General features: G+C 44.1%; 1 protein-coding gene across 2 annotated transcripts in view; it reads left to right on the forward strand.

The window, feature by feature from the left end:
* The window catches only part of FRMD3 (FERM domain containing 3), a 351,054-nt gene that overhangs the window by 209,242 nt on the left and 127,337 nt on the right, over positions 1-14,475 (forward strand). Inside the window, exon 4 of one of the 2 annotated variants that reach the window (XM_082260117.1) lies at positions 6,119-6,197. The exons of the other annotated variant lie outside the window; for it this stretch is intronic. Coding sequence (XP_082116243.1) covers positions 6,119-6,197 — 79 coding nt within the window. The remainder of the gene's footprint in view (positions 1-6,118; positions 6,198-14,475) is intronic. 2 annotated transcript variants of the gene reach the window in all.

The following is a 14,475-nucleotide window of genomic DNA, read 5'->3' on the forward strand; positions in this document are numbered from 1 at the left end:
CTCCATAATTACCAATCCCTAATTAGGGGGTGATTTACTTACTATCTAACTGAAAAGTTGGACTTTGTCCTTAAAGTAAAAAAATAATATATAAGTTGGCATTTACTGTAAATAGCTGGCTCACTGTAAAACATCTTGGGAGCCTCAATACTTAGGGCAATCTGTAACTCAGTCACTGAGCTTTCAGGCCACTAGTGTTGTATCTGTGCTCTTTCACCTATATGCCTTACACTTGGTTGGTAGAGCCTCTCATTAAAGTGATTAGTCAATGGTAAAGCAATGGTAAAATGGAGTCGGACCAGTGACATTGGTCAATAATGCATAATGATCTAAGCTTTTACTGGTCCTTGAAAGCTCTATATGGGAGCAAAGGCAGCTTCAAACAATCTGGAGAAGTTTACTCTTTATACTTAGCCATTTTAAAAATTATTTCCCTTACAGGTTTTATTTAATGTTAGAGTGAAATATAATAGTTGTTGGTTAATTCTCCTTGGATTTTTTTAAGTCTATGTTTGCATGTTCATCAACTGATCTTTTACAATATATATCTTTCCATTATTTGAATAGGATTTAAACATAAAAATGAAATACAATATTTAAAAAAATTAAATACAAAGCAATACCATGACACTTTTTGTTAAAAAAGCCCAGCACTGTCTGATCTCTTGTTCACTGCTAGTTCATAAACATAAAAAACGTACAAATCTATATACCGGTAGTTTAAAAGAGAAGGGTTTGTGTCTCTCCTCTGAGTCATTCAGCTGTGTTTTTGATATCTTAGTATTCAGGTGTATTCACAGCAGAACTGCAGAATAATCTACAGCATTGACCTGCTGTATTAAAATGGTAAATATTAAAGTAGAACTATAGGCAAAACTTTTTTTTTTCATTTTGGATGGAGCAAGGGAGGGTTATAACCTGTCAAATGTATTTTTCGCTATCTGTGTTCCTATTTGCACCAAATAAATCAAATGTAATAGAAAATGAGTTTGTTAATATTTGGTGCTATTGAAGTGTGCATTAGTGCGCCAAGAGGATGATGGCACAAGACCAGTAACATTCTACTTTGCACCAAAAATTCTATATGTGCTGCAACATAAATGATAGTTTGACATGCGATGTGCCACTTGCATTGCTTAAAAGAGAAGTTTGGGATTCTTTTTTTATTTTTAGTTATTACTTACCTAGGTGGATGCAGCATCGGACTGATACTGCATCTGTCCCCCGGCACCTCTGCACTGAGAACCGAGCAATCGAACACTGTCGATCGCTCGGTTCTGACAGCTCCACGAGCAGAGAGCTGCTGACTGTCAGTCACAGCTCTCTGCTCTGCCCCTTCCTCGCTCACTGGATCGCTGGGCTGTGGAAGGGGCGGAAGGGGCCGGCTCAGACTCTCAGCGGCTCGCTGAGAGGCTTAGCTGGGTGTCAGTCCAGGGATACAGGCGGATCCTGCTCACTGGAGCGCTGGGCTGTGGAGGGGCGGAGAGTGGCTGGCTCTGGCTCTCAGCGGTTCACTGAGAGGCTGAGCTGGGTGACGGTCCAGCAGCTGGCCGATCCAGACTTCCGTTGTCGCAATGACGCGGGGCCTGGACTGACTTCTGTGACGTTAGCAGAGAGCGGACTTCAGCACGCTCTCTGCTGAAAATGGGTCACAGGAGTGCAAAACGAATTGCACTCCTGTGATCCATAGGAGATGTACAGCCAAACGAGCTTTGGCTGTTCATCTCCTTTACCAACTGCCAATCCTTTTTTTTGTTTTTTTTATGTGGCCCCATGTCTTTTATATTTTAATATAGAAATATATATCTATAACTTGACATGTACGGGATAAGACCTGATTTGGTGGTTTCATTTCTTCCTCGTTTTAAGCCTAACTATGGCCACCTAAAGTGGAACTTTAGTCAGAAAATGAAGTCCTGCTAGATCACTTCAGGCTGGTATAGCTATGTAAAACAATAAGTCCCTTCACTGTTTAAAATTCAGTAATACATTGTCTCACCCTGCTCTGCACATGCTCAGTTGCTCAATATTTTTAGGCACTGTGTAGAATTTGTTAAAGATTTACTACTGTTCAGGGGCTCTGGGCTTCAGCAAAATGGCAGCCTCCAGCAAGAATAAACAGGAGCAATGCTGGAGGCAATTTTGGTAGCATAACTAATAATGTGGAATGTATGTTCCTTGCTAAAAAAAACATTATTTAACCACTTAAGGTGGTTTTACCCCCTTAATTTTTTTTTGCAATTTGGCACTGCATAAATTTAACTGGTGATTGCGCAGTCTTGCATTGCTGTACCCAAATGAAAATTATTTATCTTTTTTTCCCCACAAGTAGAGCTTTCTTTTGGTGGTATTTGATCACCACTGGGATTTTTATTTTTTCGATATAAATGAAAAAGACCGAGATTTTTGAGAAAAAATTAAATTTTCTACTTTTTCTTATAAAAAAAATATCCAATAAACTCAATTTTTGTCATACGTTTAGGCCAAAATGTAGTTAGCTACATTTCTTTCAACAAAAGGACCGAGAAACAAACAAAAGCTTAAATCCCAATCACCCAGCACTCTGTACTCCACAATATAACGGTAAATTTAAATGTAAAAGCTGCCGCCTGAATAAATGCAATATAAACACAGATGTACATCAATAGAGCAAGTCCAACCAATATACATAAGCAGCGCTAATCCTATGACTAAAATCAAAATCAAATTGATTTTCTCTAAAATCACATAAATAGAGATAAAATTAGATAAAATATAGTCCCATAATGGAAAAGTCCTTCAATGGAAAAGGCTCTTGTAGGGTCCCAGTAAGGAATGTGACATAGGAATGGAACAGGAAGCAGCCACTGTATCCCTTCACCTCACCACATGGGGAATCTCCCCAGAGGAAGCACACTTACCAGATCCCACTATTAACAAGCATGTAAGATAATTCTCAATCCAATCCGGACCATCCAAAGTATACAGAGTCCCGAAGCCCTGTTTCTCAGCTGTGACAATATCTCAATCGCAATCGCAGTGCATGGGAGGGAGCAAAGAAAGGCACAGAGAGCAGTACCGCTAGATACAAATACACTTCTTTATTGAAAACACCCCCCCTCACCCATTGCACTTACATCATACAATTACAATTACAGCGTGAACACAACTGTGCTGGCATTGCGAGCGTCTGTGGCCGCTTACCTATCCTCTGTCCGCTCGTCAGCATTCCCGGAGGTTCACGGACATAGCCGAAGATGCCGCCCAGCGTCACGTTGCCTTGGTGACCGCACAAATCACCGCCCTAACGCGTTTCGTCAGAGGACTTCTACGGAGGCAACGTGACGCTGGGTGGCATCTTCTTCAGCTAAGTCAGTGAACTTCCGGGAACGCTGACGAGCGGACGGAGGATCGGTAAGCGGCCACAGACGCTCGCAATGCCAGCACAGTTGTGTTCACGCTGTAATTGTAATTGTATGATGTAAGTGCAATGGGTGAGGGGGGTGTTTTCAATAAAGAAGTGCATTTGTATCTAGCGATTACCGGCTGTAAAACACGATACCAAGATGATGCCTAATCCCGGTATGACCACTCAAAGTCCAGCGATGTACCAGTATGTTACTGGTCCTTGTTCAGGATGTATTGTAAGGTTCATTTTTTTTCATGTAGCCTGTCGGCTGATCGAAAAAAAAAAGAACCTAACAGATTCCTCCATTCACATCGATCAATGTGGATAAAGAAATCTCTGCCAGAAAGTGTGTGGTATGCCCACCATTAAAACCTCCCAGCATCCACCCATTTCTAATGATGGGCATGCATGCAATGTTCTTTTTTTTCATTCAGCCAAGAAAAGTGTAAAAAAATTTATGGCGAAGCATAGGGGAGATCTGCCCTCTGTGTCCACCCCTTCCCCTATGCTTCGCCATATATGCTCTTTTTTTTAACTGCGGTGTTGAAATCACCTCATACAGCGCTGCAATCATTGATTTACGTATATGCTGAAAGCAAACGCTGTTGCTTTCAGGATAAACAAATCAGTGTTGCAGCTGATAGGCTTATCTGCAAAGCAAATAATGGTTAACAATAAAACACAGTAGCAATAAAACAATAAATTATAATAGCATACAGTACAGTAAAACAGTAGAATGGCGGTATCTGCAAAGCAAACTGTGGTTAACAATGAATAACAGTAAAAATAAAACATTACAGTATAGCAGTATATTATAAAGTATAGTAAAACAGTGAGAAACGAAAATTAACTCAATAAAACGACAACTATTTTTGGCTTTTTTATTTATTTTTCTTACTTTTTATGGTTTTTATTTTTTTGTAACTGTAAAAAACTTTAAACCTTCCAGGCTAGGGTCTCTCAAATTGTGATAGCCATCTAACATCTTTAGAGACCCTGTGTTAAAGTGTGCCCTAGACTGTGCCCTACACTAATACTCCACTAGTGTGTGGTAGAGATTGAAACAGAACAGTCCCCGATGCACGAATGCGCAATTGTCTGTTAAAGTAACGCAGTGCCGAATCGCAAAATAGGGCCTGGTCATTGAGCAGCCAAATCCTCCGGGGCTAAAGTGGTTAAAAAACAGAAATGGCCCCCACCCCAACATTGTTTTTAAGTAATCTGTAGATCATTTTTCAAAATACATTTTCATCAACCACTAATATTACCCTATTTCATGGTCCTATGATCCAATTTTCAGCTGCTTCTGGGTGTGATGACCAGTCCACTGAAGCCACTCTTCATGCTGATCTTATTGCCCTCCCCTGTTGTCAACATCATCACACCTGCTCTTAAGTTGGTGTAGAACCAGCATCCATGTAATAGGGATAGAATGTGGCTTCTGCTAGAGCTACCTGCCCATGTTCCAGTCCTGCTGATTGGAGGCCTATCCCTGGCTAATATTTTTATGCAGGCTGTGGAGATAACTTGATTTCCAGTAGACACAAATCTTATGCATTATGATTACATAGATTAATCTGTTTAATTAAGAAATACAATAACTTTCATCGTATAGGCATGCCTTTTTCTGCTTAGTACATGTGTAGAAAGAGGGTGGTCCAATTATGCTATTTGAGTTTCCTTGTGCTGTTCCGTCTTTAGCTGTGCTGTCCCCCAGCAGGTAGGGGGTGCCAACCTACTTGCCCCAATGAGGGAATGGTAAGTTCCCATAAACCTCCCATGTTGGCAAACTCTCCTGGGCTGCTGGTATGCTAAAAACCCAGAGTCCTTCAATACAAGGGTGACTGAACATACTCCTCCAAGCCAGGAAAATAATATAATGGCATTGACAAGTTGGTGATGCTGATACAAGCAAAAATAAGAACCATAGAATTTTAGATGTTGAGCATTTTGGAGCTTCAAGCTACTAAACACTCAGGTGTACATGGGGCTGTGAGATGTAATAAAGCTGTCATGCAGGAGCCTCTGTTGCAAATTTGAGGATGAATTACTCCACAGTGCTTACATCTACAGAAGTCAGTATGAGTTTGTTTTAGCTCATTTTAAGCTGGTCAAGGATTTCAAAGATTCACAGATTCACTTTAAACAACCAAACCTTTTGCATATCCAGAGGGACATGTGGTGAGATCTTGAGTACTAAGGTCTGTGCCCCTTCTGTTACTATTTGAGGAATCTCACTCTCCCCTTTGAGATTTTTTCTATTGACTTTATATTATGAAGAATGTAAATGAAGTGTAAGAAAATAAAAAGGTGAAATGGAACACCCACGTTTCTAAGGTAGGTGGATGAGGAGTCAGAAACCATGTCTCAGGGGTCTTGGTACTGGACTCCCCAAGAGGTACGGGAAGACTTTGGAAGACTCAGCCCATAGGACCTCACTTGTAACTGGGGCATTATTTGTGGGTGGACCACTCATCAAGCCTGGATTCAATATAACCTACATAATCATATCCTCATATCTGCTTTTGACATTATGTAATGATCACTGACCATGTAAGCAAACATATTCAACTCTCCTAGCATGATGGCATGATTTGATTTACTACATTGGCTGGTACTGCAGATAAAACCATTTCACTAACTGTTAAGAGTCCTCTCCTGCATTTTCATCCTTCAGCTATACCCTGCGCTGTTCTCATACTTTTTTGTTTTTGTTTTATAACGTTTCAGCTCATCCACCATACACCATGTGCTTTAGAGTGAAATTCTACCCACATGAGCCTTTGAAGATAAAAGAAGAGCTTACCAGGTATTTTATATATGTATGTGTGTGACGCTAGTTCGTTATGAGGCAAGGTACTGTGTCAAGTTGGTAGTTCAGTGGTGTTGTCCTCAGTGATGTCAACTACAACATGAATATTTAGATTGGTCATACATTTCACGCTAAAATAAAACATTGATATTTTGTGTGATATTGTAGTTGGTACGTGTCCGTTGTAAACAGTATGTATGTATATTCTTGCTTTTTGTCTTTAATAATTCATTCATCCTGGTATATGTTTACAAGTGAATACAAGCATTCACTTAAGTATTTACCTGGTTTTTATTCTGAGAGAATAGAGACTTGTCCATTCCATAACCATGTTTCATCTTGCTTTACGTTGGAGATGAATGTTGCCTCAACCATGTATTCTTGTGGAGAATCCAGCAGCAGGTTGGTAACAGCAATACTTGAACTAAAGGCAATTATAACCACTTGAGCTCCGGAAGTTTTTACCCCCTTCATGACCCGGACATTTTTTGCTATTTGGCACTGCGCCATTTTAACTGGTAAATGCATGGTCATGCAACGCTGTACCCAAACATTTATATCATTTTTTTTCACACAAATAGAGCTTTCTTTTGGTGGTATTTGATCACCACTGAGTTTTTTTTTTTTTTGCAATATAAATGAAAAAATGCAGAATATTTTGGAAACAAATACCAATATTTTTTGCTTTCTGCTATAAAACATATCCAATAAAACAATAGAAAAATCTAATTTCTTCATAAATTATTGTCAAAACATATTCTGCTACGTTTTTGATAAAAAAAAAATCCCAATAAGTGTATATCAATTGGTTTGCATGAAAGTTATAGCATCTACAAACTATGGTATATGTACTAGAATTTTTATTTTTTAATTTTTTTTTTTTATACTGCAAATGGTGGCGATCAGTAACTTATAATGGGACTGCGATAGTGCAGCGGTCAATTTGACACTGACACTAGGGGGAACTGACTAACTGCCGCTGACATCACCAGTATCACTAATACAGTGATAATACTATACAGTGTCCCTAATGATGCTGGCTGGAAAGGGGTTAACATCAAGGGGTTAAAAGTGTGCCTAACTATGTGTAAGATGTGTAACGTGTGCTGCTTTTTGCTAAAGATCTTTCAATTTCTCATCCCCGCTTTGCAGGAATAAGAAACTGACAAATCACCCCCTCTGTTGTGATTGTACCCAGTGAAATGACAAACAAATACAAGGGCGCACCGGCCTAGTGCATTATCCTTAAAGCAGGTTTATTAAAATAATGGATTAAAAATACTCACAAACGAGTTCTTGATAAAAAGCACATCAAACAAGGTAAAAGATCCTCAGCATCGAGATCGGAATTCAATCGTCCCCCGAAGCTGTACAGGCTTACGCGTTTCGAGGCAGCACCTCTTCTTCAGAGCCGCTGCCTCGAAACACGTAAGCCTGTACAGCTTCGGGGGACGATTGAATTTCGATCTCGATGCTGAGGATCTTTTACCTTGTTTGATGTGCTTTTTATCAAGAACTCATTTGTGAGTATTTTTAATCCATTGTTTTAATAAACCTGCTTTAAGGATAATGCACTAGGCCGGTGCGCCCTTGTGTTTGTTTGTCGTTTCACAGTGTTCCCAGAGTGAGGGGCTGCAAGGCTGAAGCATTAGAAGGTTGCCGAATGATTTGTTCTCATCTGCAAGTTGAGCTGGATAGAGGATTGCACCACTCAGAGCGCAGGGAATAGGTGCACCGACAGTGTACCTACTTGTTTGTGATTGTACCCAGTCAGTAGGTCACGCCCCTGAGAATGCATTTACACCTCAGTGTTTTGAATCGCAGCCAGATTTGCTGCTATTCTGCCCGTGATTTCAAAGCGGTGTGAATGACAAATCTAAGAACACACATTTAAGATGCCATTCATTTGAATGAAATCACGGTGCGGTTCTGCCGCGATTGTTGTGTGATAAATTGCCCTGCATTTGCGACAACCCACATCACGTGAAGCTTGTCTTCCAAAAAAGGTTCAGGAGCTACTTTTTGGCGACATGCTTCATGCGATGTGGGTTAACGCTATTGCAGCGCGACTTATCGTGGAACAATCGCGGCAGAACCACACCGTGATTTTAAAAAACAAAACACAGAGCGCTAAGAAGACCTCCAGCATATGAAGGGTGGATAAACAAAACTAATAAGTAGCTGAATCCAGGGAAGGGAAGGGGGAGGGGGGGGAGGCTGAGGGGAAGGAAGGAAAAAAGAAAAAATAAGAAATAAAAAAGGAAAAAATAAACACAGGCAATAAAAGGGGGTGTAGCTGCAAATGGACATAAGCATAAAATGGTACCATACAATAGGGGACAATGGGATACCATAAATAGGTTGATGATCCTAAAAGGGATAGAGTCCGTAGGCACTGAGCTGCTCTTCCACAGATGAGGAGGAAGAATCTGTATAGACAAAAAGAAGAGGGGAGAAGCGCTCTAAGTGCGGACAATTTATTGCAGATAACAAGGCAGGTAATATACACTCACTAGACATGAAGACTGAAAAGCTGTATGTGTCAAAGCAATCCTGCAGCCATCCTCTGGAGGGTGTCCTCTGGTCACAGGAAGCCGTATGCAGTACTGTCACTGGCGGTGGGAGGGAAAAAAGCCGTCTGTCTCCCACAACATCAGCGGTGAGCGGTCAAGCGGCTTCGGATCTGCGACTCCGTGTTGCGAGTGATGGATGGAGGCACTCTCACCCACAGGGATGGTGGGATCTGTCCAATGTGTTACGGCATGCACGACGCGTTTCTGAGCATGCGCGGGGTCCTCTGCACCCGGCGCGCTCTTTCATCAGGTGCTAGAGTGCCGTAGTGGGTGAGAGTGCCTCCATCCATCACTCGCAACACGGAGCCGCAGATCCGAAGCCGCTTGACCGCTCACCGCTGATGTTGTGGGAGACAGCCGGCTTTTTTCCCTCCCACCGCCAACCGACATGTCTAGTGAGTGTATATTACCTGCCTTGTTATCTGCAATAAATTGTCTGCACTTAGAGCGCTTCTCCCCTCTTCTTTTTTTCACACCGTGATTTTAGGTGCCATTCAAATGAATGGTATCTCAAATGTGTGTTTTGCTACTGTATTTGTCATTCACACCTCTCTGCTCACGATTTCAAAGCGCAATCATGACAAATTTGCCCGCAATTTGAAATGCTGACATGTTAATGCAGTCTGAATCATTGGCTGGGGCTTGCTGACAGGCTCTCACTGTGTACAGTCACAGCGGGAGCTGGGCAGGGGGAGGAACATATGGGTATGTTTCTTGCCTACAGCTGCCGTTTGCCTGCAATACATGGTGGGGGGTCAGCAAGTAGTTAAAGGGTAACTTCACATTCGTGGGAAAAAGAAACATATAAAGAAAAAATAATATAGCGTTAATGAATGTTATTAAAAATTACCTTTCCTTTTCAAGCTACAACTGCTTTAATTTTCTGAAAATGCAATGCATTAGTGTTACCTTGAGGTGTTCTGTACATACAATTTGTACTGAACACACCCAGAAACATAAATTCCTGCTTGTGTGATTGGCTCACCAATTTTCCCAGATACAGTAAGATACAAGTCAGATTTCAGGCATCCCCTGCAACAAAAATGTAATTTTTGCTGAGCTACTTTCAATAGTAAATCACTGCTAAATGGATGCAGGCCCAGCAGCTTTCCCCATTGGAGCCTTGCAGGTGCACAGCTGATTGATAATTTTGAAACCACTCCCATTAGATTCACTTTTCCACATGGATACAGACAAACACACAGGGATTTCTTCAGAATAACAAAAGGTAGGAATCCGCAACAAAGTTTGTTAAAATCCTTGTAATGTACAGAGATCCCAGAGGGGAATGTTTTTTTCTCAACAAAAGAAGAGTTACGATTTAAACTTCCTGTCACCTTAGTGGTACGGCAGTTATCACTCCTTCACCCATGGGTGAAAGAATTTTTGATGCTTTTATAAAACATATTTTATAAACTTTCCTGCTGTCACTATTGGTCATTGTCATTGTCACTGGCCTATAGGGAGGCATGAGAAGCAAGAAGTGGTGACAGTGGAAGTGATTTAATAAAGACGTAGAGGCTCTTCACTCCCAGCTTAATGAGTAAGGTGAAGCTGTACTAACGTGCACGTCATTGGGTATTGTCTGCAGAGTGACATTTCACTTTAGTATAGTGCTCCTTTAGTATATCAAAATCAGTGACCACATGACATCTTCCATCAAGTTCCCCCATGCAGCTCCCTAGATTTTAAGGTTATCATGGCACCTTAAAGGATGCATGGTTGCCACAGTTTGCTTTTAAAAGGATTTACAGTTTACAATAAAATCCTGCATCTCCTGTTGTTGCAACATATACGTTTCTGGTCCCTCTGTTTTATTGGTAATGGAAGTACTACTGTTCATGTTAGTAGGTGGAATAGATAAGGTATATTTTCAACCAATTTATTCTGCCCGGAATCTCACCTGCAAAGTGCAAATCATAAAGCTGTGCAGTACTGGAAAATACCAATTTCTCTTTCGTTCATTGACAGGCAGAGCTCCTGATCTTCATTACAATTGGGATATACTGCCCCCTACAGGAGTAGGACACTAGGCAGAAAAATAATCTGTCTACACGATTGGGCAGTCCCAGGGGTATACTCCCTCTCTCTGCTATAGTTTTTTCTGCCAAGTCAGGTGTAGGGACTTAGTTCCTTGCTGGGATCTCTAGTCCTGAAAATTTTTTCTTTTTAGATATAAATTTTTCTCCTGTTTTTTTCCTTTGAGATCTGCAATCAACTGCCCGACGGGCTGGATAAGTTAGATCCAGTGGTCACCCCAGTTTGGCCAGTGAGCGCATGCAGACTTTAGCTCCGCGCTAGGTCGGCCGTGACATAGCCCCACTGGACAGGGGCTGGCCTGCGAGTTAAACGCCTTGCGAGGCCACATACGACTGGGTCTCGGCCCAAGTCGCAGCATTCCTCCTGGCTGACAGCCCCCCCATTTCGGTGGAGAGGAGGCTCTGTCTGAAGCAGTGCCCGCCTGGTTCCCCTGGAGGGTTTTGAAATGGACGTGGGCCCCTCCTTGGGACGGTCGGACCCCCAGGGTTCCCCTCCTTGCTGTCAGGCACCCCCCTTCATCTGGCCCCCCCATCCTTCCCCCCTTCACTTATGCTAGGGCTGTGTGGGTGGTCTGTTCCACCTCCTGGGGTGGGGCAGGGCGCTATACTGGCGATGGGGGCCGGGGGGGTGCACAACCGGCGACTGGACGATCGGCTGTGCGAGGGGGGTGGCACCCTTTGTTGTGGTGGTTTGCGTTTGAAAATAGCAGGGGCCATGACAGTGGAGCCCTGTGAGCAAAGATTTCGGCGGTGGGAGACCTTCTTCATCCCCTGGTGCTGACTCCTGGATTTTTTCACTTCCTGATCGCTGCCTGTTTCTGCTGGACGGGGAGTCTGGTGGAGTTCTCTCCCTTTCTGCTGAGGATCGCTTGGAGCTTTGGGCCTGGCGACGGGGTGGTGCTGCCAGCGCAGTGGGGGTTGTCTCTTTGCAGTGTTTTACACTTTTTGTGGGGTCCCCCTAGTGACTCATGGAGTCTTTGGAGCCCATCTCCCCACCTGATCGCCTGTCCTGCGGTCCTTTTTGTCCCAGGTGGAGGTGGTTTTCAGGCGACAGGCTAGGAAAAAGCCCCCCCCCCCCCGTCTTCCCCTGCCTCATCTGTCCCATCAGATCCTGAATTTGATTTGGCTTCTGTGGACGTGGGCTATCCTGCTGCTGAGGATAATTCCTCCACAGCTGCAACCACGCACGAAAAGGCACCCGTGGAAGCACTGATTGTATATGTGCGTGAGACCTTGAAGATGGAGGGCGCAGCTGCAGCTGCGACAAAGTCGCAGGTTTCCTTTGGCACTCATAAGCCCTCTCGGGCGGCAAAGGTGTTTTCTTTCCCCGCCTATTTTGAAAGAATTGTCGCTAAAGAGTGGGGACGACCAAAGTGTCCCCTTGGGGTCCCTAAGTGATTTACTAGGCGTTACCCCTATGAGGAGTCCCTTACTAAGAAATGAACTGTTCCACCAGTGGTGGACCCTCCGGTTTCCAGATTGAGCAAAGCAACCATGATTCTGGTTGAAGAGTCCCCAGCCTTTAAGGATCCAGCTGACAGGAAGGCGGAGGCTGTGGCCCGCAGTATGTACACTCTGGTTGGTTCGGCACTGAGGCCGTTATTTACCATTGCCCTGGTGCCGCATACTCTGACCGATTGGGCTAAGCTTTTACGCCGTGAACTGGAGGGAGAACAGCTCCCCTTGCCTTTGCTGAGCTGGCGGACCAGCTGATCCAGGGGCTGTAGTTTATCTATGATACCTCTTTGGATGTGGCTCCCCTAGTGGCTCGGCTCTCTGTTTTGGCAGTGTTTCTTAGACGTGTCTTTTAGCTTAAATGCTGGTCTGCAGACCAGACTTCTAAAAAGGCCTTGACTGACCGTGGGGTCAGTATTGTCTTGATTTATGCAGGATCGAGGCAGAAGGAATTATGGTCATCTTAGTGGCTCTGGACTGGCCTCGCTGGGCTTGAACGCCAGGTAGAGGTTTATCTGAGTCGGTGATTCCAACACTGTTAAAAGCTAGGAAATCGACTTCTAGGAAGATCTACCATCGTACGTGGAAGACGTACATTGCGTGGTGTTAGTCTCTTGAGGTTCATCCTCGCTCCTTCCCATGGCTCGGATGTTGACCTTCCTTTAACGGGGGGTTGCAAAGAAATTGGCCTTAAGTACCATCAAGGGCCAGGTGTCGGCTTTGGCGGTCTTCTTCCAACGACCCTTGGCCGCACACTCCCTGGTGCATACCTTTCTTCAGGGGGTCCGAAATTTGGTTCCTCCAGTGCGGTCTCCATTGCTGCCTTGGGACCTGCTTTCACCCCTCCAGAAGCCTCCCTTTTGAGACTCTTCGGGCGATTCCCTTGCTTACGCTGTCTCAGAAGGTGGCCCGCAGTATGTACACTCTGGTTGGTTCGGCACTGAGGCCGTTATTTACCATTGCCCTGGTGCCGCATACTCTGACCGATTGGGCTAAGCTTTTACGCCGTGAACTGGAGGGAGAACAGCTCCCTTTGCCTTTGCTGAGCTGGCGGACCAGCTGATCCAGGGGCTGTAGTTTATCTATGATACCTCTTTGGATGTGGCTCCCCTAGTGGCTCGGCTCTCTGTTTTGGCAGTGTTTCTTAGACGTGTCTTTTAGCTTAAATGCTGGTCTGCAGACCAGACTTCTAAAAAGGCCTTGACTGACCGTGGGGTCAGTATTGTCTTGATTTACGCAGGATGGAGGCAGAAGGAATTATGGTCATCTTAGTGGCTCTGGAATGGCCTAGCTGGGCTTGAACGCCAGGTAGAGGTTTATCTGAGTCGGTGATTCCAACACTGTTAAAAGCTAGGAAATCAACTTCTAGGAAGATCTACCATCGTACGTGGAAGACGTACATTGCGTGGTGTTAGTCTCTTGAGGTTCATCCTCGCTCCTTCCCGTGGCTCGGATGTTGACCTTCCTTTAACGGGGGGTTGCAAAGAAATTGGCCTTAAGTACCATCAAGGGCCAGGTGTCGGCTTTGGCGGTCTTCTTCCAACGACCCTTGGCCGCACACTCCCTGGTGCATACCTTTCTTCAGGGGGTCCGAAATTTGGTTCCTCCAGTGCGGTCTCCATTGCTGCCTTGGGACCTGCTTTCACCCCTCCAGAAGCCTCCCTTTTGAGACTCTTCGGGCGATTCCCTTGCTTACGCTGTCTCAGAAGGTGGCTTTTATTGTGGCTATCACCTCTGTGCACAGGGTGTCAGAATTGGCGGCGTTATCCTGTCGTGCACCTTACTTAGTGATTCACAGAGATAAGGTGGTGTCAGGGTGCCAGGAAACCAGATCACACAAAGTAATTTATAAAGCAATTTATTTATGCAACAATAATAATCGCACAGCAAGAGAGAGGAACAAAATCAAGAACAGCCGGGGTCAAATTCGGAAGTGGGTAGTCATCCAAGCCGGGATTGAGTCCAGGAACAGGTAGTCATCCAAGCCCATATAGAGTCCAAAAGCGGGTAGTCTGCCGAAGCTGGGTCGTTGTCTGATGCAGGGTCGTCTGCCGATGCAGAATCCAGAGCCAGAAAGGTCGTCAGCCAAGCCAAGTCATGCACGGAGAAACCACAGAGACCAGAGGACTGCTAGAAGTGATGCACCTTGGAGCACAAACGCAAGGGCAAGGTCTGAAAGCCATCAGATGATATATATAGTCAGGTGTG

The sequence above is a fragment of the Pelophylax lessonae genome, assembly GCF_965119305.1.
Source record: "Pelophylax lessonae genome assembly, chromosome: 1".
NCBI classification, from domain to species: Eukaryota; Metazoa; Chordata; class Amphibia; order Anura; family Ranidae; genus Pelophylax; species Pelophylax lessonae.